Source organism: Camelus ferus, chromosome X, assembly GCF_009834535.1.
Source record: "Camelus ferus isolate YT-003-E chromosome X, BCGSAC_Cfer_1.0, whole genome shotgun sequence".
Lineage (NCBI taxonomy): Eukaryota > Metazoa > Chordata > Mammalia > Artiodactyla > Camelidae > Camelus > Camelus ferus.
Window position 1 is genome coordinate 14,878,581 of NC_045732.1, and position 23,484 is coordinate 14,902,064.

The following is a 23,484-nucleotide window of genomic DNA, read 5'->3' on the forward strand; positions in this document are numbered from 1 at the left end:
GGAACTAAGTGGTTAGCCTATCTCAACTAATACAAGTATGTATCTGTGAAATACATTCTTAGAAGTAGCATTATTGGGCCGTTTAAAAGTTAGATGTTGCCAAATTGCTTTGTAAGTTGCTGTAACAATTAGATTCCTATTAACAGATATACTATTGAGTGTCTATTTTCCCATAAAATATACCATACACTTTTTGAAGCCATTCCAATCTAAGAGGAAAAAAATTCCCCTTGGTGTTTAGCTTGCATTTCTTGAATGAATTTGAGGGTGAGCATCTTTACAAATCTTTATAAACCATCTGTATTTCTTTTTCTGTGAGCTGCCTATAATTTGTCCACATTTTAATTATTTTCTTCCTCATATTAATTTGTAATAAAGCTTTTCACATATTTTTAAAAAGTTTTATATAGTAGAGAAGTTAGCCTTTAGCTTGTCAGATGTGTTGTAAATTTCCACTTACTTGTTTACCACAGAGTTGATTCTATTTTTTTTTAATGTAGTGAAATGTGTCACTCTCTTTCTTTATGTTTTCTGGGTAGCACCTTCCTCAATGTAAAAATATATAAATATCTAGCTATGTTTTGTTTTGGTGCATTTATATTTTCATTTTCTAAATCTTCAAATCTTTCTTCCATATCAATTTATTTTGTTGCAAGGAGTAAGGTTAAAATCCCAATTTTTCTCCTCAATGGTTGTCTCATTGCCCAAATACAATAATAACCCATCATTTCCCCCTGACAAGAAATGCAATATTTATCATGTCATACGTTCTCATATTTATTTTAGCTCAATCCTGAACTCTATTGTCTCCCATTGATCTGCCTATTGTGAAGCAGTACAATACTCTTTTAATTGCTTTAATTTTATGATATTTCAATAAATGGATAGGGATAATTTCTGTTTGACCTGTTTTTCAGATTTTCCTCTGCCTACCTACGCTCACATAATTATTTGCCAAGATGATGTGTAGATCAATTTAATGATTTTACAAAAACAAATTCTGTTGACATGTTTTTTGGAATTATATTCAGTTTATAGATACTTAATGGCATAACTGACATCTTTAAATTATTGATTCTTATTATTCAAGGAAAATATAAGTCTTTTACATTTATTTGTAACTTTTCTTATTCAACTTAGATTACATGGTCTGAGATTATAATCATTCTCTTGGATACTGTATTAGTTTTTTTTTTTTTTTTTTATGGCTGCTGTAACAAATGACCACAAACTTAGTGCCTTCAACAACTCAAATTTATTATCTGACTTTTCTGGAGGCCAGAAGTCTGAAATGGGTCTCACTGGGTTAAAATTGTGGTGTATGGAGGGTTGCATTCCTTTCCAGATGCTTTAGGGAGAATGTGTTTCCTGGCCTTTGTTAGCTTCTAGAGGCTGCCTGCACTCCTCGGCTAATGGTCTCTTCCTCCATCATCAAAGCCAACAGCAATGCATCTCTCTGAGCTTCCTCCAAAGTCATGTGTCTCTCTGACTACAGCTGGGAAAGTTTCTCTACTTTTAAGTATCTATGTGATTAGTTTGGACTCTCCCAGCTAATCCAGGATAATCTCGCTAACTCAAAGACCTTAACTGATCACGTCTGCAAAGTTTCTTTTTGCATGTGAGATAAATATACATAAATTCCAGGGACTAGGACAGGGCCATCTTTGAGGAGTCCATTATTCTGCCTACCACAGATGTAATCTCAACTGTCATGTCCCTCTCTACCATTATTGGACTCACCTAGAAAATCCTATCTCTAGTAAGGGGAGATTTGGATTAATCAGGACTGGGAAATTCAAAGTGCAAAATGGTATACTTGCTTTAGCAGTGTTTACCCGCCCAGATGTTTATTTTGCAATTTAAATTCCCAGCTACTAACCTCAAATAGACCTTTTGGGCTGCCCTGCAATCCTGCAACATTACTGGTCCCTCAGCTTCCTTCTTTTCCATTCCTCTCCTCTTTCCTCAAACCTCCAGGACCACCTTCCCATCCTCACTCCTAGCACATGAAATTGTTTCCTATTTCACTGACAGTAGAGGGGCAACCTGGAGTAAAATTCCACATGTATATTCTAATCTATCTGCATCCATACCTATATAACCAGTGTCCACTTATTACTAAAGCTCAAGAAGAGGTCAAATTCTCTACCTGTGCTTTGGATCCCACCCCTGCAGTCCACTCTAGGAAATAACCCCAGTAATTTCCCAACCTCCTAATACTCAATTCTTCTCTCTCTGTGGTAAATTCCAGTAGCTGTTGAATATGTTATATTATCATTCATCTGAGCCCTGGAAGCACCAGGCTCATAGAGGAAGAGAGTCCTCCAAACAGTTACCCATAAATAAATCCTTACAGTCATCCTAAAGTGACAAAGAACAAAAACGTAAGTTTGAGTATGTTTCCATTTTCATTATACGCACTATGTCTTTAGGCCTGGTATCATTTCCTGAGGTTCTAGACCCTGGCAACTATATTTATTTTCCTGAGTAAATTATTCATACAGCGAATCTGACCCTGTTTAGAACCTCCACTTGGGGGTTTGCATGGAACCTGGTGGCCACCCTCTGACCAAAGCTGCCATCACAGCACTCAGCACTGGTTACACATTTGATGGATCTCGTTAAATATTCAATGTCAATAATCATCTTTCCAAAACAATAGCTTCATAACTCCTGGGTGATACCTTTTTCTTTCCCACCCAGCCACACAATTCCTTCTCTCCTCCATAAGTAAGAAATTATTTATAAATCATTAGCTCCCATTTTGGTAGAAAATATCAGAATAACTCCTGTAGCCCAAACATCTTTGAACATCTTGATAGAACAAATCTTTTCCTGAATGTGCTAGGACCACATAGTCTCAGAAATAAGCAATGGAGAGAGAGCTTCTAGCAGATAAGTTTTATAAAACTGCCTGCTTGGTAAAGGTTATTTATTTAGTGGACTCTAAAAAACAAGAACAAAGAAAAACATCAAATTAACTGGATTTAAAAACAAAGCTACAAAGAATATTTGTTTCTTGATATTTCATCTGATGTGCAGCCAATCTGGGTTTCACATAACTTTTTAGAGTCATCATTCCCTTCACTATAAATTGGGTTTGCCAAAAATATTTCTATTAAAATTTTTTTTAGGAACTGAAAAACATCAGTTCCTGTGAAAGGGAGACAGGATTCTTGTGCCCCACCTGGGCCACCTTGTAAGTTAATGGTGAGGCCAGGGCAGGCCTCCTCTCCACCCTAAAACCAAACCAAGACAAGATGAGGCAGAATGAGATTGTCCGAGGGAGAAGCAGCAGCATGGCCTGGTGGCGATTAGCACTCTTTTGTCACCAATCGCCAAAGGGATTTTCTTGTTACTTGAGCTGAGGATATCTGTGTTACATTAGCATGAAAAGACATAACAGGGGTAGGGATTTCCTCCTGGGAGGAACTGGCTGTGGTTGTGGTGTTAAGGAGTGTGTGGAGGAAGCCAAAGGAGCAAAACAGCAGTCAGTGAAATGTGCCTGTTCCATCAGTCCCTTGGTCTAATCTACTCCTCCGTTCTCCTGAACTCATTCATGACCTCTGGCAGAGTTCCAGATTCCAGCTTAAAGAATAAAAGTGGCTCCTCTTGCCACTTTTTGTTTAACATAGTATTGGAAGTCCTTGTCTCAGCCATCAGTCAAGTGAAAAAATAAAAGGCATCCAAGTTGGAAGGGAAGAAGTAAAACTGTCCCTATTTGCAGATGATGTGATTCTTTATATAGAAAACCCTAAAGTCTGCACCAAAAATACTGTTAGTACTAATAAATGAATTCAGTAAAGCTGCAGGATACAAGATTAATATACAGAAATCTGTTGCTTCTCAATACACTAATAATGAACTCTCAGAAAGAGAAAGTAAAAAAGACCCCATTTAAAGTCACAACAGAAAGAATAAAATATCTAGGAATCAACTTAACCAAGGAGGTGAAAGACCCGCACTCTGAAAATTATAAAACACTGAGGAGGAAAATTGAAGATGATACAAAGGAATTTAAAAAATCCCATGCTCTTGGATTAGAAGAATTAATATTGTTAAAACAGACACACTACCTGAAGCAATTTACAGATTTAATGCAATCCCTATCAAAATACTCATGACATTTTGCACAGAACTAGAACAAATAACCCTAAAATTTACATGGAACCACAAAAGACCTGGAATTGCCAAAGCAATCCTGAGAAAAAAGAACAAAGCTGGAGGTCTCACCTTCCTAGCCTTCAGACTAAACAACATAGCTACAGTAATCAAAACAGCATGGCATTGACACAAAACCAGACATATATATGTATCACTGGAACAGAATAGAGAGCCTAGAAATAAACCCACGCACCTCTGGTCAATAAACTATGACAAAGGAGGCAAAAATATACAAGGGAGAAGACAGTCTCTTCAATAAGTGGTGCTGGGAAAATTGGAGAGCTACATGTAAAAGAATGAGATAAGAACATTTCCTCACACCATATACAAAAATACACTCAGAATGGATTAAAGATCTAAATACAAAACCTGAAACCGTAAAACTCCCAGAAGAGAACATAGGCAGAACACTCTTTGACATAAATTGCAGCAATATTTTTTTGAATCTGTCTCCTAAGACAAAAGAAACAAAAACAAAAATAAACAGATGGGCCCTAATTAAACTTAAAAGCTTGTGCACAGTAAAGGAAACCACTGACAAAACAAAAAGACAACCTACAGACTGGGAGAAAATATTTGCAAATGATATGACTGACAAGGGGTTAATATCCAAAATATATAAACAGCTCATACAGCTCAATATCAAAAAAATAAACAACCCAATCAAAAAATGGGCAGAAGGCCTGAATACACATTTTTCCAAAGAAGACATATAGATGGCTAACAGGCACAGGAAAGTTGCTCAACATCACTAATTATCTGAGAAATTCAAATCAAAACAACAATGAGGTATCACCTCACACCTGTCAGAATGCTATCATCAAAAAATCTACAAATAAGAAATGTTGGTGAAGATGTGGAGAAAAGGGAACCCTCCTACCCTGTTGGTGGGAATGTAAATTGGTGCAGCCACTATGGAAAACAGAATGAAGGTTCCTCAAAAAACTAAAAATAGAACTACTATATGATACAGCAATTCCACAGCTGGGTATATTTCCAGAAAAAAATGAAAACACTAATTCAAAATGAGACATGAACCCCATGTTCATAACAGCATTTTTTACAATAGCCAAGATATGGAAACAACTCAAGTGTCCATCAACCGATGACTGGACAAAGAAGATGTATATAAATACACACACACAATGGAATATTACTTAGCCATTTAAAAATAACGAAATTCTGCCATTTGCAGCAATGTGGATGGACTTAGAAAATATTATTCTTAGTGAAATGTCACATAGAGAAAGATAAATACTTTATGATATCACTTATATATAGAATCTAAAAATAAAACAAACCAATATACACAGCAAAAAAGAAACAGACTCACAGATATACAAAACAAACTAGTGGTTACCAGTGGCAAGATAGGGGTATGGGATTAAGAGATACAAACTACTATGTATAAAATAGATAAGCAACAAGGAGATATTGTGCAGCACAGGGAATCACAGCCATTATCTTGTAATAACTTTAAATGGAATATAATCTGCAAAGATACTGAACCACTAAGATGTTCAACTGAAACTGATATAATATTATAAATCAACTATACTTCAATCTTAAAAAAAAAGAATAAAAGTGGCCCTAAGAGTCACCATCCAGTGAAAAACTCTGTGTGGTCAGTGTTTTTGTGCTACTCTTTCTAGTCAACAAAACTGAGCCTCCCACGACAGAGGTGAATTGCCCAGGCCCACATGTAGAGGTGGGGTGACTGGACAAGTCCTCACATCCTGGTTTTCAGACTCCCAAGCCAGTGCCCTTTCCATCAGCACCGCTGTTGGCAGCACATGAGCACGTGTTCATGTGTATATCAAAGTTGTTCAGCCTGTGCACTTGGGCCCTTGGGGCCTGACAATGCTTGTTGTGGGGCACTGTCCTGTGTATTATTGGATATTTAACAGCATCCCTGGCCTCTACCCACTAGGTGTCAGCTGCATCGTTTCCCCAAGCTGTGAAAACGGAAAGTGGAACCAGACACTGCCAGATTTTACCTGGAGATGGGGGCAAAACCACCCCTGATTGAGAACCCCATATCTATATGTATGTGTATAGGGAGGATGTAAATGATTTTATGAATAAAAATTCATGAAGCAGCCCCTCAACCGTCTCATAAAATAAAGTAGAAGTCCTGCAGATACCGAATCTTCTGAGGCAATCTTCTAGCTTTTGGATGCTTGTTATCTCTCTCCTGCTTCCCTTTAAGTTTCAGGCACACCAGCCAGTGATGCTTTTTATGGCAGGTTCTCTATTTGTATAACACCATAGCTTTTCACTCTACCTCAAATTCCCTTTCTCCTCCACACTAATACGAATTACAATGTACTTTTATAGAAGTTGGTAAACATTCAGAAACAGACTTTAGAGATCAAAGAATTTCAAATATATGCTTCTCATCTTTATAGGAATCAGGATCTGTGCTTGTAAAAACATCAGACAACCAGGCCTGTACTGGCTCCAGGGTTATAGTGGTGAACCCTGACAGACACGCCAGGTGAAAGGCTGGGTCAGAAGGAGTTCACATTGGTGTAATCACCAATTCTGAGTTGGCAGAAGGTCAAGTGACAAGTTGAACAGGTTGTTAAAACATTCTTTTCAGCTGGTTATTTTGAAATTGTATTGACAGAGATGTGGTTTTTCTTGTAACTCTTTAAGCTGACCTTTTGGAAATTTCTTTTTAATTGTGCTGAAGCCACACAGACTGTTAAGATACACATAGCGTTCCCTTTTAATACCCCCAGCTGATCTTCCCTTTAAATAAACGTATTAGTTTACACGTAAGTTGTCCCATTTGAACATGTCTTTCAAAACGGACACCAATGCTAGCCAACGACCTGGAAGGTGTAGCTTCCTTCCTGTGTCAATGGTGGGGCTGGGAGGAGTGTGCCACTGGGGCTCTGGGGGAGCGGACGGTTGCCTTGCAGCACCCCCGATGAAATGGCAGACGGGGCCTTACCTTTGGGAATGGTGATCTGACAGCTCAGGTCACAGTCCTGCTGCAGCTGATAAAAAGCCACTTCCTGTAGCCGGGCTCGCTCCAGCTCTGAGAGGCTCTGGATGGGGACAGACCTCAGCCGCACGCTGCGGCCCGACATGCTGTTCCAGGTGAAATCACCCTGCAGACCAAAGGGAAAAACATCAAGTCTCACAGTCACACTAACTCAACGAATCTCAGCCTCTCTCAGTTAGTAATAAAGTCAAGCAAACTCCATTTTTGTGTTCCAAAATTGGCTCTCAATCCCTAAAATCAAATCCACTTTTAGTTAACTGGATTTTCTGAGTCAGCTGCAAACATTAAAATCTGGGGTATCTGCCTGGTCACCTGATCCCGTATAATGGTGCATACATGCAGAGGCCAAAGAAAACTGTGGAAAGGTGCTTCAAGGGTCCTGCTTCCTCTCTTTTATGGGAACACATGGGAAGTTTTTGGGTTTTGTTTCTCAGTAACAGGAAAAACGGATGCTAATTCCCATCATGCACACTAGAGACGGGAAGGTACACGTATATTGCTGGCCTACTGTGTGCCAGCAATTGTGCCAAGGGCTTTCAAGCTACTTCCTCCAACAACCTTAGCAGGTAGTTACCATTTTTGACCCTATCTTATATAATATTTAATAATATAATAACATTATATAATTATACAATCTAGTGTGTTTATAATATATGTCATAATATATTACTGTAACATCTAATATATACTTATGATAGTGTTGATATTATAGTAATATATAGTATATATCAATATAATATACTAGAGATGAAATTGAGGCTTGGGAAGGTTAAGTAATTTTCCCCAAATCATAAAACTTACAAGATTTGTAAGGACTCAGGCTAAAAAAAATGTTAGGTAGGAAGAACATACGCAATCCATAAAATTCAGAGATTATGATACGAGAAGTAAGTACCAAATGCAGTGGGATGCCTAGAGGAAAGGCTTCGACATCTGTCTGGGGACCAAGGAAGGCTTTGCTTCACTGGAGACCAGCAAGTTGAATAAGCTCAGCAGAAATGCAACACTGGAAAAACAGTGTGTTCCAAAGCAAATGAATTTGAGAGAACAGGTTTGTTTGGGGGAAATTACAAGGCTGGAAGGAGGAAACAGCAGGAGGTGAAGCCATGCAGAAATCAGGGCCAGATCCTGGAGGGCTTTCTTTGCAGGCATTGCAGAGTAGATTGGATTTTATTCAGCGGGTGATGGCTAGCCGTTAAGGAACCTTGAGTAACAGAGGAACATGACCGGATTTGCATATGGGAAAGATGACTAGAAACACATTTCTAAAGGAATTGAGGGAGGGAGCAAGTCAAAGATGTAGAGATCAGAAGAGACACTAGGTTACGTATGATGCTTATTCAAATTTGAAGAGACAGGGAGACACTCAGAATCACATAGATGCTTGGGGACAAACTGGATGCAGTGGGGGGTAGAGAAGAAGTAATCCAGGATGACATCAGCGTTTCTGGCTTGAGCAACTGGGAGGATGGCACACTGAGTCACCAAGGCAAGGAAGAGCAGAAGGGAATTAGGTTTGACGGGAGGGGAGAATAAAGATGTTAAAATTTTGACATTTTGAAAGTGATATTTTATCTCTAAAAATAAATAAATAAAGCATATTCCCAAATCTGGCAAAATAGAATCAGGCCAGTTTACATCTTTCTTGAGCCTTCATTTTCTTCTCCTGACTAAAACAGTTCCAACTCAATCAAGTAATACATAGTTTTGGAAACTGATCACAAGTGACTACACTTAGCATAATAAAGTGTGATGCTTTACACTTGCCTTAGCCTTTGATTCTTATTGTCATAGATTTTTTTTAACTTCTTTGGTAAATTTGGAATTATTAGATAGAAGAAAGAAAAAGCTTGGTCTAGTTGTAATGACTTGAATTTATGGAGTTCTTTTCTCCTAAGATTAGTTCTTCTAAGCAGCAGATGGCTCAAGAGAAGGCTACAGCCAAATCCCAGAAAGAGAAGAGTGTGGCACTTTCTTGAAAGCAGGACAGCTGCATTGGTTAGGACTTGGAAGAGTCATTTCACAAAGGAGGTAAAACTGTCTCCAGAGCCAACTGGTTCTTAAACCCACCTTTAGCACATGGCTGAAAAAACAATTTCCCTAGGAGAGAAGGTTATCAAATAATAAACAAAGGGGGACTTCAGAGTTATCTCCAAAGCTACCTATTATCAAATGTGTAGCATCTTAAAAACATCATTCAGTCACATTTTTAATTATGGGTAATAGACCAAGTTGTTTCATAATCCATTATATACCACAGACTTGAATAACTGAAGCTTAAAGAGTTCAGAGAGACCTGGAAAAGTCTGTATGGGTTACTCTAGTTCATCACCCTCCTCCCCTCACCCCTCTACACTCCACCATCTCATTGTCTTTTGCTACCTGCCAATGAGCAGTCATGAGTACATCAAATAATCTGCATTTTCCCCGATGTCCCAATTTTCTCACTGCTCCCAATGTATAGTTACACCACTGTGAATTTCAAAGATTTTTTTCTAATTAAGCACATTCAAATTTCAATGTGTTTTTTTAAAGTTGGAAATATGCAAGGTCCATTATTGAGAAATTAGAAAATTAACACAATTGATTCACAGGCTAAAAGCATATCCATTCATAGTATCTTGGGATAAACTCAGGAGGTATTGACTACTGCTCTAAAAGACAAAGAACAGTGTTCTTCATTTTTATTTTTATCCTTAATGCAATATAGACATTTGGAAGATTGAGAGGTCTAATTTCAGAGCGAAGCACACACAGAGTCAAGGAAATACAGTGATGCCATATCAAGGAAACACAATGGCTGGGAAACTCTGCAAACATGTCTTAAAACTGTAGTTGTATTGCTTTTAAGGTGTGATAATTTAGTGTTGGCTCACAGTAAGTTACTTGGTCGAATGCATCAACCTGCCTAATTTCATTCCACATCATCTTTTTAAATTAATTTATTTAAAGAGTCCTTTCTCAAAGCACTCACCCAAGGTTTACCTGAATTATCACAAGGTTCAAATCAACATATTTGGAATGAAGTACCTAGAAGTCTAAAATCTAAAATCAGCCTGTTTCTCTCCCTCCTCCTCACCTCTCCATTTGGGATTCTACAGCTAAGGACGGAGTCCCCAGATGTGGCAACCGTGGGAACTACACAGACCAGTGTTGCGGGAGTCACCAAGCAAATTCATGAAGTTTCCACATCTCAGTTGCCTCATCCCAGAGTTCCTAGGGGGCACACTGTCTACATGCTTAAAATATGTTTGCCTTTATATTATGAAAATTGTAAATACGTGCAAAGAAAGAGATTAGACTAATGACTTCCCAGAGGTTCTGAGGCAGGTTCTAGTGCGCAGTCATTTTTTTGTTTGTTTGTTTGTTTCCTGATTGACCAACCCATGCAGCCACGGTTGAGAACTACTGAGCTCAAGGGTTGATCAGATTCAGATTTGAATTTGCACCCCATCATTCAGGTTGGTTGTAGTAAGTCTGCTGTTTCTGGAAAATTCATGAAGTTCTCCAACATCAAAGAAAGATGCAAATCCACCATAAGAAATAAGGCTATTTCTGTGATAGTTGTAATAGTGAAGATGTTGCTTTTTGAAGCAAAATATAAGCTTTAAGACACCAGGAGTAAGCATGTCTTGCCTTCTTTTACTGAGCGAATACAGTGATGCCATATTGTTATTCTTTCATTCAACAACAAATGACTTCAACTTGTCCCTCAGAGTCTAAAGCCTGTACTCTTAGCCACTACAATATCCTGGCTGGTGGATACAAAATTTGAGAGATTCCCTTCAGTTGTGCATTTTGTTCGGCAGAGGTAGAGAGATGTATGGAGTTACTGGATAGACGGTGTGGCAGGCACAGTAATACTCCTCACCCCAAAGATGGCCATGCTCTAATTCCTAGTGGATACCTGTGAGTATGTTAACTTACCCGGCAAAAGGAACTTTGTGTGTGTGATTAAGTTAAGGGATCCTGAGATAGGGAGGTTATTCTGGATTATCCAGACGAGATCAACCTCATCAGAAGAGTCCTTACCAGAAGGAGGCAGGGGTGGCAGAGTCAGAGAAGGAAATACGACAACAGAAACGGAGGGGAGTGTGTGTGTGTGTGTGTGTGTGTGTGTGTGTGTGTGTGTGTGTGTGTTTGTGAGTAAGAGAGAGAGAGAGATTTGAAGATACCACTAGGCTGCCAAATTTAAGGATGGAGGAAGGGGCTATGAGCAGGCAGTCTCCAGAAGCTGGAAAAGGCAAGGCACAGATGCTCCCCCAGAGCCTCCAGAAGGGCTGCAGCCTTTGATTTCAGCCAAGTGAGACCCAAGTCAGACTTCTGACCTCCAGAACTGTAAGACATTAACTTTCTGATGTTTTAAGTTTTTGGTAATTTGTTGCATCAGCAATAGGAAACTAATACAGAAGGAGTAGGAGGGAGCATTAGAAGAGAAGGTGGGTGAGGTGAAGGAGACTGAGTTCAACTGAGGATAAGCTCCCAGACAGTTGAGAAAGTAGGTCTTGAGCTCCCCTCAGATTTTTACTGCCCCATTTCCTGGTGCTGAAGTGCTGCTTCATACTACAGGTCCCACTACTTCATACTGTAGGTACCACTGCCGATGACTTGAGCTGGACAGGCTTCAAGATTGGAATTCTGAAAGCACTTTCCCCGCAAAATAGAATTATAGAAAGCTATATACATAGTAAGTATTTTAGGCTTGTGGTCCATATAATCTTTGTCACAACTACTCAGCTCTGCCAATGTAGCACAAAAGTGGCCATAAACCATGTGGAGACAAACGTTCCAATAAAACTTTACTCGCAGACACTAAAGTTCTAATCTCATATAATTTTCATGTCACAAAACAGTAATCTTTTGATGTTTTTCAACCACTTAAAAATGTAAAAACCATTCTAGACATTCAGGTCATATAAAACCCGGCAGCAGGCTGGATTTGGCCCACTGGCTGTAGTGTGCCAACCCCTGATATAGAGACTGGGTCATTTAGCACCCACCACATATTTATTTATTATCTACCACCACGTGCCAGAGACCCAGTCTTCGCACCCTGCATCACGAGCTACATACATTAGCTAGATTCATGAGGGCAAGAGCTTTGTCTCCTTTACTTACCTCGGTGTTCCCAGTATCCAAGATAATACCTGGCAATTCATTATCAATGAAGAATAAGTAATTCACAAATAATAAATATTTGTCAGTCTAGAGACTAAATGAACCAGGTACATCATGAGTACATCAATTTCAGTAAGAAATTGGAAACTAACCAACTCACGTAATAGTGTATCTATGACGGAGAATTTCTTCTGGATTTAAATAAACTGTTAAGAAACAGTCTTCTGAAACAGAGCCTGTTGATGAGCTAAAAAATGCCAATATATCAGGGTAGAAAATAAACAGAAAAGTATCGGACCTCAGGAATAATGAATCCATGACACTCATACTCATTCGTCAGACCTCTTACCAGCAGGAAGACACAAACACAAAGGTCAATGTTGCCCTGTGACCCTGACCACATGGGCCATGAAGTAATAAACAAGCACCCAGTAAAGTGCCAAAGCCCACCAGCACCGCCTAGAATGTGTTTCTGGCTGTTCCTCAACTCTCAAATGCACACTCCAGGCCAGCATTTTTCTTTGGTGACTGTTTATCTCATAAATGGATGACTCATTTTAAGGCTCTCTGGATCCAGCTTTTGAGTAGTTGTCATAGGATTTTTTTTTTAGCTTGAAAGTGGATGATTTCTCATCGTTTCAATTTCCTAATTATAAGTGAAGCTGAAACTGACCCAATGTTTCTGGATAGACAAAGGGCCTTGACAGTTATAAAAATATCCTTTTATTCTGGGGGCCTATGGGATAGCATGAATAAAGGGTAACGATACGATACAAAATGATACAGCCCTGTGATTTTGGGGAGTGATTTTGCCCCTTTAGGGGACATTTGGCAACATCTGGAAACATTTTTGGCTATCATGAGACTAGGGTGGGGTTTCCTCCTGGCAACTAGTGAGTAGAGGTCAGAGATTTGCTGGACATCCTTCAGTACACAGGACAGCCCTCTGTGCCCACAATAGAGAACTATTTGGCTGCAACTGTCCATAGTGCAGAGATTGAGAAAACCTGCCATAACTTAGGTCTGCTGTTAGGCCCAAATTACACAGAATCTCCTTAAAATGATAGTATCAGGAGATATTAACACTCATGTATGAGTTTTGTTTATCATCAAACGCATGCACTATATACTCTTATGTATGCTATGCAATACCATGTATATTATACATGTATCATTCCTATATATTAAGCCAATAAATAAACAGAATCCGAATTTCTTTACAACTAGCATTAAGAAGCACAAACACCACAAACCATTATAAAAGAGGCAAACAAAAGAAGCCTCAATATAATAGAATCTTGATTAACTGGAGAACACCTCACTAAAAGCATTGACTAAAAGACACTTCCTTCCCACCAGAAGTATACATTTAGAAAAAAGAAACAAAAGGCAAACTGAAAAACCAACAACCTAATATCTGTGATTTATTTCAGAAAGGTCATTCTTTTGAGATAAATTGCATCTTTACAAACAGACTTGATTTTCCCATGAAATAAAATTGATTGAAATAATTTTGGTTTTGGTCTCTACCACATTGTTATATGATGTCCTTGGGACTAGTCTCTAATTGCAGCAACTCTTTAACCTCACCCAACAGTAAACCTCCCCAGGCCAATTGAGCCAGCAAGGAGTGATGCAAGACTGCTCAAAATATGGCCTGCAGACCTGGGGCAGTGGAATTACCTGAGCAGATGATTCTTGTAAATGTGCAGGTTTCTGGGTTCTAAGGCAGATTTAAGGAATTAAGGTCATAAGGAATGAGACCCACGTACCTTCATCATAAATCAGAATCCTCAGGTGATTCTTATTTTTGTACAATAAAGATTGAGACCCACTGGCATGGATTCAAATAGAAATGAGCTCTTTGGCAAGACTCAAAACATCTCTGAGCCTCAGTTTCCTTATCAATAAGACAGAGCAAAGAATAAGATTGAACTCTCAGGTTTGTAGTGATCATCTGAGTCAATGCAAGTGCATTTCTTGCAGAGCGCTTATTAGCTCCCAGCAAGCCCTGAATATGTGGTAAGTAAAGTTATAATCAATATTAATCATCATTCCTCTAACTTTGCATCCCTTTTTAAAACCTGGCAGTTTCTTAGTGACACCAAAAACTCTGAAGAAATGTGTGTTGAATTCATGAATAAATGGTTCCACTATGTGTAACATGCCTTTTGTTGGTGATTACAAGCCAGCCAGCTGGATTGTGGTTTCCTATAGGTGAAAAGGAGATGAAAAGACCAGATCAGTAAGTTAAAGGCTGTCAAATGGCATGTTATTTAGATAAACCATGCCAGGGGCTGAATTTCTTTCAACTGTTTCCTACTGTGGCCAGCTGTCATTTATTAATGATTAATAATTACTGAAGCATGGCATAAGTTTAAATGCCAGGCTCACAACCAACATTTCTGAAAACGGCTGCCTAGTTCTTCATAACTCCAAAATAAACACATCTCCAGTGACAAGGAGCTCCCTTCTTCATGAGCTTCCGGGCAGAGTGGAGGGTATTTGCATAGCTGTCAACACCCCTGCTTGGACTCTTAAAAGAGGTTACTCCTTTATGAACCCAACAAAATAACATTTGCTAATTCTTCTTCTCTGGATTCTTCAAGCATTCCTTCTCAAAAGACCTTTATAAAGGAAGATTTAACACTTTAACATCATACATAATTTTTATGCTTTATTTATCTATTCTGGTCCCTTTTTTTAAAACAGGAATTTTAGAAAATTCTGAACAGTTGGTAGGTAGAGTGGTCCGTTTTTACCATTTGCCTTAGTATATTAGCTATTGATTGCTACATGAGGGGTGTCAAAATATGTTATAGTAACATGATGGAAAAATGTGCCTCACTCATTCCACAAATACTTAATGAGTACCTTTTATAGGTCAGGCACTGTTCTAGGCACTGGGGATTCATCAGTGAAGAAAACAAAGAGCCTTTCCCTCATGGAGCATCAAGGCCAGTGGAGGAAACTGACAAGAAATCAACATACTAAATGAGTAAATTACATAGCAAGTTACAAGGTGATAAGCTCTAGAGAAAGAGAAGGTAGAGGAATGTGAGGGGAATCAGGAGTGCTGCAAGGGCTTTCCGGGTACCTTACTGAAAACTTGATATTTGAATCTCACCCTTGTGGAGGTGAGGTAATGAGCCAGGCCGACTTCAGGAGATGAGCATCCTAGGCAGAGATGGCTTGACAGAAGGGCAGGATGGACCAGTGGCTAAAGGCAAAGACTGGCAAGCTAGGCTGCCTGGGCTTGAATCCCAGTTCTGCCACTTTCCAGCCATGTGGCTTTTAGCAAGCTATTTTTCTCTCCCCATGCTTTGTTTTCCTAATCTATGAAATAGGGGTGATGACAAGCCAGGGCTTGCCAAACTATTGCCTGTGAGCCAAATCCCACCCACTGATTGTTTCTGTAAATAAAGTTTTATTGGCACACAGTCACACCCATTCCTTTCAGTATTGTCTATGACTGCTTTCACACTACAATGGCAGAGTTGAGTAGTTGTAATGGAGACTGTCTGAGCTGCAAAGCTGAAAATATTTACTACCTGGCTCTTTATAGAAAAAGTTTGTGGACCTCTGGACTAGACTAAAAGTAAACGCATATCTATGATTAGGATTTGTCTTTGGGATCAGCATTTTCTTCCTCTCCTAAGATTTTGTTTCTCTGGGCAATATCCCAAAGAACCTGTAAAGCAATCACACTACATGGTAAGACTTGGGGATACTGGAAAGTACATAAAAGCTAGGGTGAAATAAAAGTGGTTATCTGCAAATGGCCTATTTATCTGAATTATTGATAAACCAAAGTAGAAATAAACATTGTCAAAACCAGTGTTGTGCTAACACTATTCAAAAAAAACAAAAAACAAAAAACAAAAACAAAAACCCCAAACCAATCATCACTCACATCTTGTTTCCAGTCAGAAGAACCTTTCCAATGTTTGGCATAAAGGGGATACAGCCACAAAATTGTAAATCCCCAAAGGCAAAAATGATAGAACAAAAGGCCAATTTCATTTCTGTGTATCCCTAGTTGAATTGTGGACTTGTCTACCAGCCACCAATTTAATTCAGAGTTTTAGGCTTCATTTGAATCTTGGATGGGGAAGAGGTAAAAGAGCCTGCACAGATCCCAGGGGTGTAGAAAATGGAAACACATGCAAGAATGAGAAACTCCTTGGTGACAGGGCCAGAGGCTGATAGTTTTCCTTGTCTTTCTATAATTAAATTTAGTTCACTGACATTAGACCGACAGACCTCTGGAGATGGATTGAACCTTGGAGATGCTGCTAACATTGTGCACTCTCTGCTAGCTACTATTCCAAGTCCTTTATTTATAGTAACTCATTTAATTCTTACAACTCTAAGGACTATGTTACCATTAGTACCCCCATATTTCAGATGAGGAAATCTTAAGTAACTTGTCAAGATCACACACCTAGTAAGTGGCAGAGTTGGAATTTGAAGCCAGGTGGCAGGCTCCAGAATCTAAACCCTAATTACTATATGTATTTAACCAGTTCACATGATAAATCAATCCAAACCCCTACATTTACAAAGGAGGAAAGCAAAGTCCAAAGAAGTTAGGTGGCCCCTGCAGTAGCAGGGTGGGGTCTGGGTCATAAGGGTCACATTCTGCTTTTTTTACCACCGAGTCTTTTCATTATGAGACACACCTTTATAAAGGGGTAAGCCAGACAGTATTTAAAAATCCAGAAGCTTAAAGTTTTCCTCTTTTATAGAGCAGGGCACTTTAGATTTACGATTAGCCTAATCTAATATCTGAGTTGTTCTCTGAAGCCCATATTTATCACAACCACAGCAACTAAAATGTTGCCCCAAGTTCAAGAAATTTAGAGGGGAAGATAAGCCATTTTACCCTCTGAGCCATGAAAACAGCCTGTGCTGAATCTTTTGCAGAAATCAGCCCGGTTATGCTGTTCCATTTCATCACGGCACAATCCTTCCTGCTCCAGTTTGCTCATTTCAAGCTGCTCCAACATTATCAATCAATCTAAAAATAACGTTCTCACAAATCTCTATTGGCACCGACAGTACTTAGCTGTCACACATCTCAGATGCTGATCAATCCATTTTTCTTCCCAAATCACAAGACAAATGTGGAAGAATCCCAACATTTTATCACAATAATCTGGAAAAGAAGTATAAGTATAGATATTTATATTGCTTACCCATGAATTATTCAGCTGTGTCTCTGCTGTCCTAATTTCACTGAACTAAGCTTGGAGTAGGAACTTCAGTCTCTTTAAAAAAGATTAGTTTTTCGCTGAAAAATGCATCCTGAAATGGCAGATTGCACAGAGTGTCTGAGACATGGCCCAGCTGGCATAGCTGTGACTCCCACGATACCTTTTGTTGCCAGAGACCTCCGCTACCATGAATCTTTGGACCAAAAAATGCAATCTTTTCATCGGACCATTGAGAAGTTCCTGTCCCTTCAGAACGGAGGCAGGCTGTGTCGCTGAGTGTGTGAGTGAGGGAGAGTATGTGTGTGTGTGAAAGACAGTGTTAAGGGGGAGGGACAAAAAGAAAGCAGAGAAACTGAAACTGGATTTCCTGCCCCCCTTTTAAAAAATAAGACTATTTTCAAGAGATATTCTGGAGTTGGAAAAAAATTCCTCTAAAAAAAAGTCCCCCTTTCCACAGGGATCTACAAATGGTAATTGGATTGTAACTGTGCAAACTGTCCTTATTAGGAATCAACCAAAGAATGTCGGAAGCCTCGGGTAAAACCCCTGAGAGCATGATAAAGCACATAGGGTACTTTCTGTGTTTAGGCTAAATTGTCAATTCTTACTTATATTCTTAGATTCTATTTTAAAACCACTGACTTCATTTTTCTAACACTAAGTAAAAAAATTAAAAAAACAAAAAGGTTTCATTCTCTTTTATACTGAAGCACAACACATGCTCTGAATTTTATGCTCTTTGTGGAACAATAGCCCTTGAGAAGTTGTTCATTTCCTGAACAGAGGGTGTGGAGGTCAGAGTGGATGCAACCACGTGGCCACGTTTAAGAGGGTGCAGGTTGGGTGGGGGCTGGTGGGGAGAGAGTCATGAAGGGCAGAGAGAAAAGGAAAGATTAAAAACATATCCTGATCACTAATTACCTTGATCTCCATGTATTCCACATGGCACTGAACCAAAAATAACTCAAAAAATAACTCAAAAAGACACCTTTGTTTTCAAGTCGATATGAAGTTATAATTCTCTTGTGGTCTCAAGTGAATTCCAACAAAAGAATCACTGTGATTATAATTAACAAAGTGAGAAATGGTTTCATGGAAGAGCTTACTGACTCAAAATTTAAGGATTCAGTATGTGTCTTACTAGGATTCTGTGAAGTTAACCATCACTTGATGTAAGCCACACACAGCTTCTGTTGCGATTGGTATTTATTTGTAAGAGGAAAGAATTTAAAAACAATAAAATACGTCAGATGGTTTTCTTCACCAGAACAATTACACTTAAAGAGAAATTCAGAGTACAAATTTACCTGTTACTGCATATACCTCCACCTCTACCACCCTCAAAACTCAGGTGTTGAAAATAGTCATCATTCCAGCAGATAGTGAATATTATGGTTCATGTAATCTGGATACTCACTAATGGAATTTAGACCCTCAATTGAAGTTTTTAAAAATATATTTCACATGAAATTGATAAGTATTCAATTCATTTGTCATTGTTAGGCAAATGATCTTTCAGTTTATGAACAGATGAAAGCAACACCTAGTTCTCATTGAGTCCTTTACTAAGTGTCAGATATTGTTCTAAACATTTTATGGATATTGATTCATTTCATTGATAAAAGAATTATAAAAGTAGGTTACATTATTATCCCCATATTACAGATGAAAAAACAGAAGCTCAAGAGGTTAAGTAACTTGCCTAAAAATTCACAGCTCATAAGCATTGCAGCTGTGATCCCAACCACTATGAGGCTTTAATATGAAATTAACTAGAAGACAAAGCCACAGTCCACAACCAGCAGTAGTTGGAGCCATGTCATAAGTGTCCACAAAGAAACAGACACAGCAATTTAATAAATAGAATTACCTAAAACTGGAGTGGCCTGTTCATTTGTTTGATGGATATATACCCTGTCAGGTCAACAGACGTTTCAGGAGAAGGTGGCCACTTCCTTAAATAAATAATCTCAAATAATTTCAAGAGACAATGTCTTGTGAAATTCCTAGTCTGTTTTAAGAGTGGAACCAAGTCAGGCTTCAAGAGGAAATGCAGAAATAATGGAGAAGCTGTGTATCTTTGACATTCTTTGGAAAAATGCATTCAAGCCAGGAAAACATAGGGTGATGATAAGGATTCTTCTTTAAGATTTTGAATACTCTTTAAGTAGAACCAGTAAGAGGCCAAAAAGTCACCCAAAGAGCCTTGCAAATAGATATCAGGAAGCAATCCAAAGATCCAATCTGTGGAAGAGTTTTGCTAACCAGAAAAAGATGCCAAGAACACAGTGATCTTTTACCCATTTAACTCTCGATTAGCCAAGGATACCAAGCCACAATTTATAGCCTCGGGATCTATGCCACTAAGCATCCACTCTACCTTCTTCTTGGCTTTTATTCTGGATTATTTCTGTTTATACCATAGGGGAAATTTTGCACATTCAGGGCAAAAATATTATAGAACCACACTGTCAAACTTTTGGAGTGAACATATTTCTGATTACACTGTTCTTTGGCTTAAAACACTTTGATGTCTCTTCTTTAGCTCCTGGACAAAGTTCAAATTCTGTAGCATGGCATCCACTACCATGTGTGCTGATTTAAGTAGAATAAAGTCAAATAGTCACTGCATAAAAGCAAATAATAATAATAACAATAATAAAAAGTACTGAGCATGTATTAGGTGATATGCACTGTTCCTGTGTCATGCATTCACTCCTTTCCAGAGTTCCATTTTATAGAGGTGTTGATGGAGGCAGAGAAATAGACGAAAAGACTGACTGGTTGCATACAGTCTCTCTTCTTCATGGCCTGTCAGCTAGACTACACTTTCCAGTCTCCTTTGCAGGTAGTAGAAGTCATATGATTCAGTTCTAGCCTATGGATTATAAGAGGAAGTGATAGGCTTCACTTCCAGCCCTGGCCCATAAAAACCTAAGCCATGTGTGGAGTCCTAGGCATAGACAACACCTCTCAGTGGTCATACCCTAGTGTCCCCTGCTCTTCAATCCTGACTGGCCCTGTGATCTGCTTTAATCAATCAAATGTGGCAGAAATGATGCCGAGATAATTCTGGACCTAAGACTTAAGAAGGCCTTGTAATTTCTGCTTTTGCATTCTTGGGACCCTTGAACCACTATGTCATAACTGTAGCTACTGTACTGGAGAGACCATGTGGAGAGACCACACGGAGAGTGAGAAGAGCTTAGCTGTCCCAATGTCTCAGCTAAATCCAGCCTGCAGACAACCTCCCAGTTGAGTGAAGCCTCGTGAGTAACCACTGTCAAGGCCAGCAGAAGTGTCCAGCTGAGGCCAGTTCAGATTGCAGAACCATGAGAAAACGAAATGGTTGTTGTTTTAAGCCACTAAGGTTGGGGTGGTTTGTTACCAGTAATGAATAACTAAATCAACATCTCCTTGTGTTGAAGATAGCGGAGCTGCAGGAAAAAACAGCTTGGGTCCTTGAATCCTTGTTTAGAGCACAGCTGTCGCACAAATTGTAGACACTACAACAGTATGTGTGAGTAGTAAATTGTAGTAAATTGAGTAGTAAATTGGTGAGATTTGGGGATGTATGTGATGTAGCAGCCAACCTCACCTTCCTTAACTTCTTCTGTTCACACAGATAACAAATCTAAACAGTTTGAATCTGGAGTCCTCCCCAGGAACCTCTCCTGTACTTCTCCCCACGGAACCTCACGGCAGGTCATTCCTTCACTTTCTACATTTTCACATGGAAAGAGAGTAGCTGACCAACTGGACAATAAAATAAAAACTATTCATTATCAGTCACTTTGCAGAACATGTAAAGTCTTTTATGAACAAGATGATAGATATATGTTTAATGACATCCTTCAGGTTTTAAATAATATATAGTCGATATTGAGAAATAGGTGATGCTTTTATCTCAGAACTATGACAATCTGATCAAATGGCACAGTGAAATTTCATCTGGATTACATATATTACCGACAAAACTTTCGTTGGTCCAATTAGCCTCTTTCAACCAGTACCATAGAATTGGCACTTGAGGTGTTAATATTTTTTTCTGATTGTACATTAAAAAATGTGAAAAAATTGGGAAGGACATTTTAATCCTTCTGATACTGTAAAGGGTACAGTGAAAATGTGATATCTTTTAGTTTAATTATCAGACTCTACCTTTGTAGTGTTCAGAACTTTAAGAGGTAAGGTGACAAGTAAAAGGACAGAAGGATGATTCTGCTTTCTCTTCTTACTCTCATTTGCTTCTCTAACCATGGTGATCTGTCCTCTCCCCACCCCCAGCACTTGACCTTGGTCTAATTTCTAGTATCCTCCTGCTGCTACTGTAACCCACTTGCAGAAAGAGTAACTTTTAGAACCTTCAGATCTAAACATCTGCCATCAAAGCACAGTATTAGGCAACTGGAAGGTTACTTAAGGCCACGAATCTGAAACAGTGAAAACCACAACAAAGAACATCTAACAGTTAGTTAGTGTTTACTGAATACATGCTATACGCTAGGTGGCAGGTACTAGGATTATTCTCATTTTGCAGATAAGCAAACTGAGACAAAGGGAGCTTAAATAACTTGCCTGAAGTCACATAACTAGGGAGTAAGGAGTTCAAACCCAGGCAGTGTGTTTCCGGATGCAATGGCTTTAACCCTTAGGCTATATCACAGCACACCAATGCCAGTGACCTTTTCTTCAATAAGTCCCTTGGAAGACACATGTGCAAAGGAAGTGTGACACAGAGCACCCAACAAGGACTGGAAAGCCTCTCTGCAACAGGGAGAAACCTGGTAATTGCATGGAGAGCATCTGAGTGCCCAAAGGCTTTATAGAATAGAGGCACAGAAAGGTGTACAAATAGAGGCAGGGCAGCAGGCAGAAACAGACCAGACAGCTGATGGGGTGCTTACCTCCAGGAGTAAGGACGGGGGGACTGGTGTTTATTTTAAAGAAAGAGAAACAGGCATTCTAGAAAACCTCCCAAGTGTCATAGCCTTTACAAGTGGGGATACGCATGCTAAGTTGTTGGGTAGAGGTGTGACACAATGAAAGGGGAGTTTTAGGAAGGATGAGCAAGGCAGAGTGGTGCAGAACAGACAGGAAGGGGATAGTGAGAGGAAGAAAACACTGAAGTCTATAATGTGAGTGGTAAAGGGAGGCTCCATGCCTGGCATCAATTGACAAAAAGGGACTTTAGGCAGCAATAAAACAAGCAGCCCTTACGGATGTTTTCTTTATGGGAGTCCCTCAGTTCTTCCACTAAATCTGGATCCCCAGAGAGTCAGATCCAACATTATACTTGGAGAAATGCCTTCAGGGGTATAATGAGATATTCATATCTCATGTTATGTGTTGGGGAGGGTGGACCTAGAAGAGAGATCATTTTCTTCTGGCTCTCACAGAGACACGGGTATGACGTCACTGGTTTCAATAGGCTGCAGAAGATGGCATTTCTTTTCCATTGCAAGGAAAGCTGAGTTACAAGGATGGATGTGGCGGGTTTAACCCAACAAGGACACTCAGATGAGAGGACACTCTTTATGGGGAAGGTGTCACGTGAGCTCTCTAAAGAGCAGATAATTTATTCAGATATGAGCAGATTCACTGCTCATTAATCAAGAAATGGATTTCGGAACAAGATTATCTAAAAGATACAGGGATGCTGGAGAAATATAATGCCAAACTGGAGAACTCAATCCCTAGTCAGATATTTACAGATCAGCAGGAAGTAAAGCAAGCCTTAAGGAAACATGAGTATCATATTTAGAAGATGGAAGAATCTATACTGAAACTCTTAAGCAAAACAAAACAGGTAACAGTAGCAAAAAATACCGAAGTGAATTCTTTTCCATTTTCTCATTTCAATGCTACATCTGACAGTATTTTGTTTCATCAATTGCACTTAATAATTTGCAGAAGTCTCCTCTCAATGATAGGAAAGGCAAACAATTTCCTAAAAATTACATTAGACTTAAT

At 39.1% G+C, this 23,484-nt stretch overlaps 1 protein-coding gene across 1 annotated transcript in view; it reads right to left on the bottom strand.

Moving 5' to 3' along the window:
- The window catches only part of ARHGAP6 (Rho GTPase activating protein 6), a 420,127-nt gene that overhangs the window by 47,395 nt on the left and 349,248 nt on the right, over positions 1 to 23,484 (bottom strand). Inside the window, exon 2 of the mRNA XM_032475643.1 lies at positions 6,995 to 7,283. Coding sequence (XP_032331534.1) covers positions 6,995 to 7,283 — 289 coding nt within the window. The remainder of the gene's footprint in view (positions 1 to 6,994; positions 7,284 to 23,484) is intronic.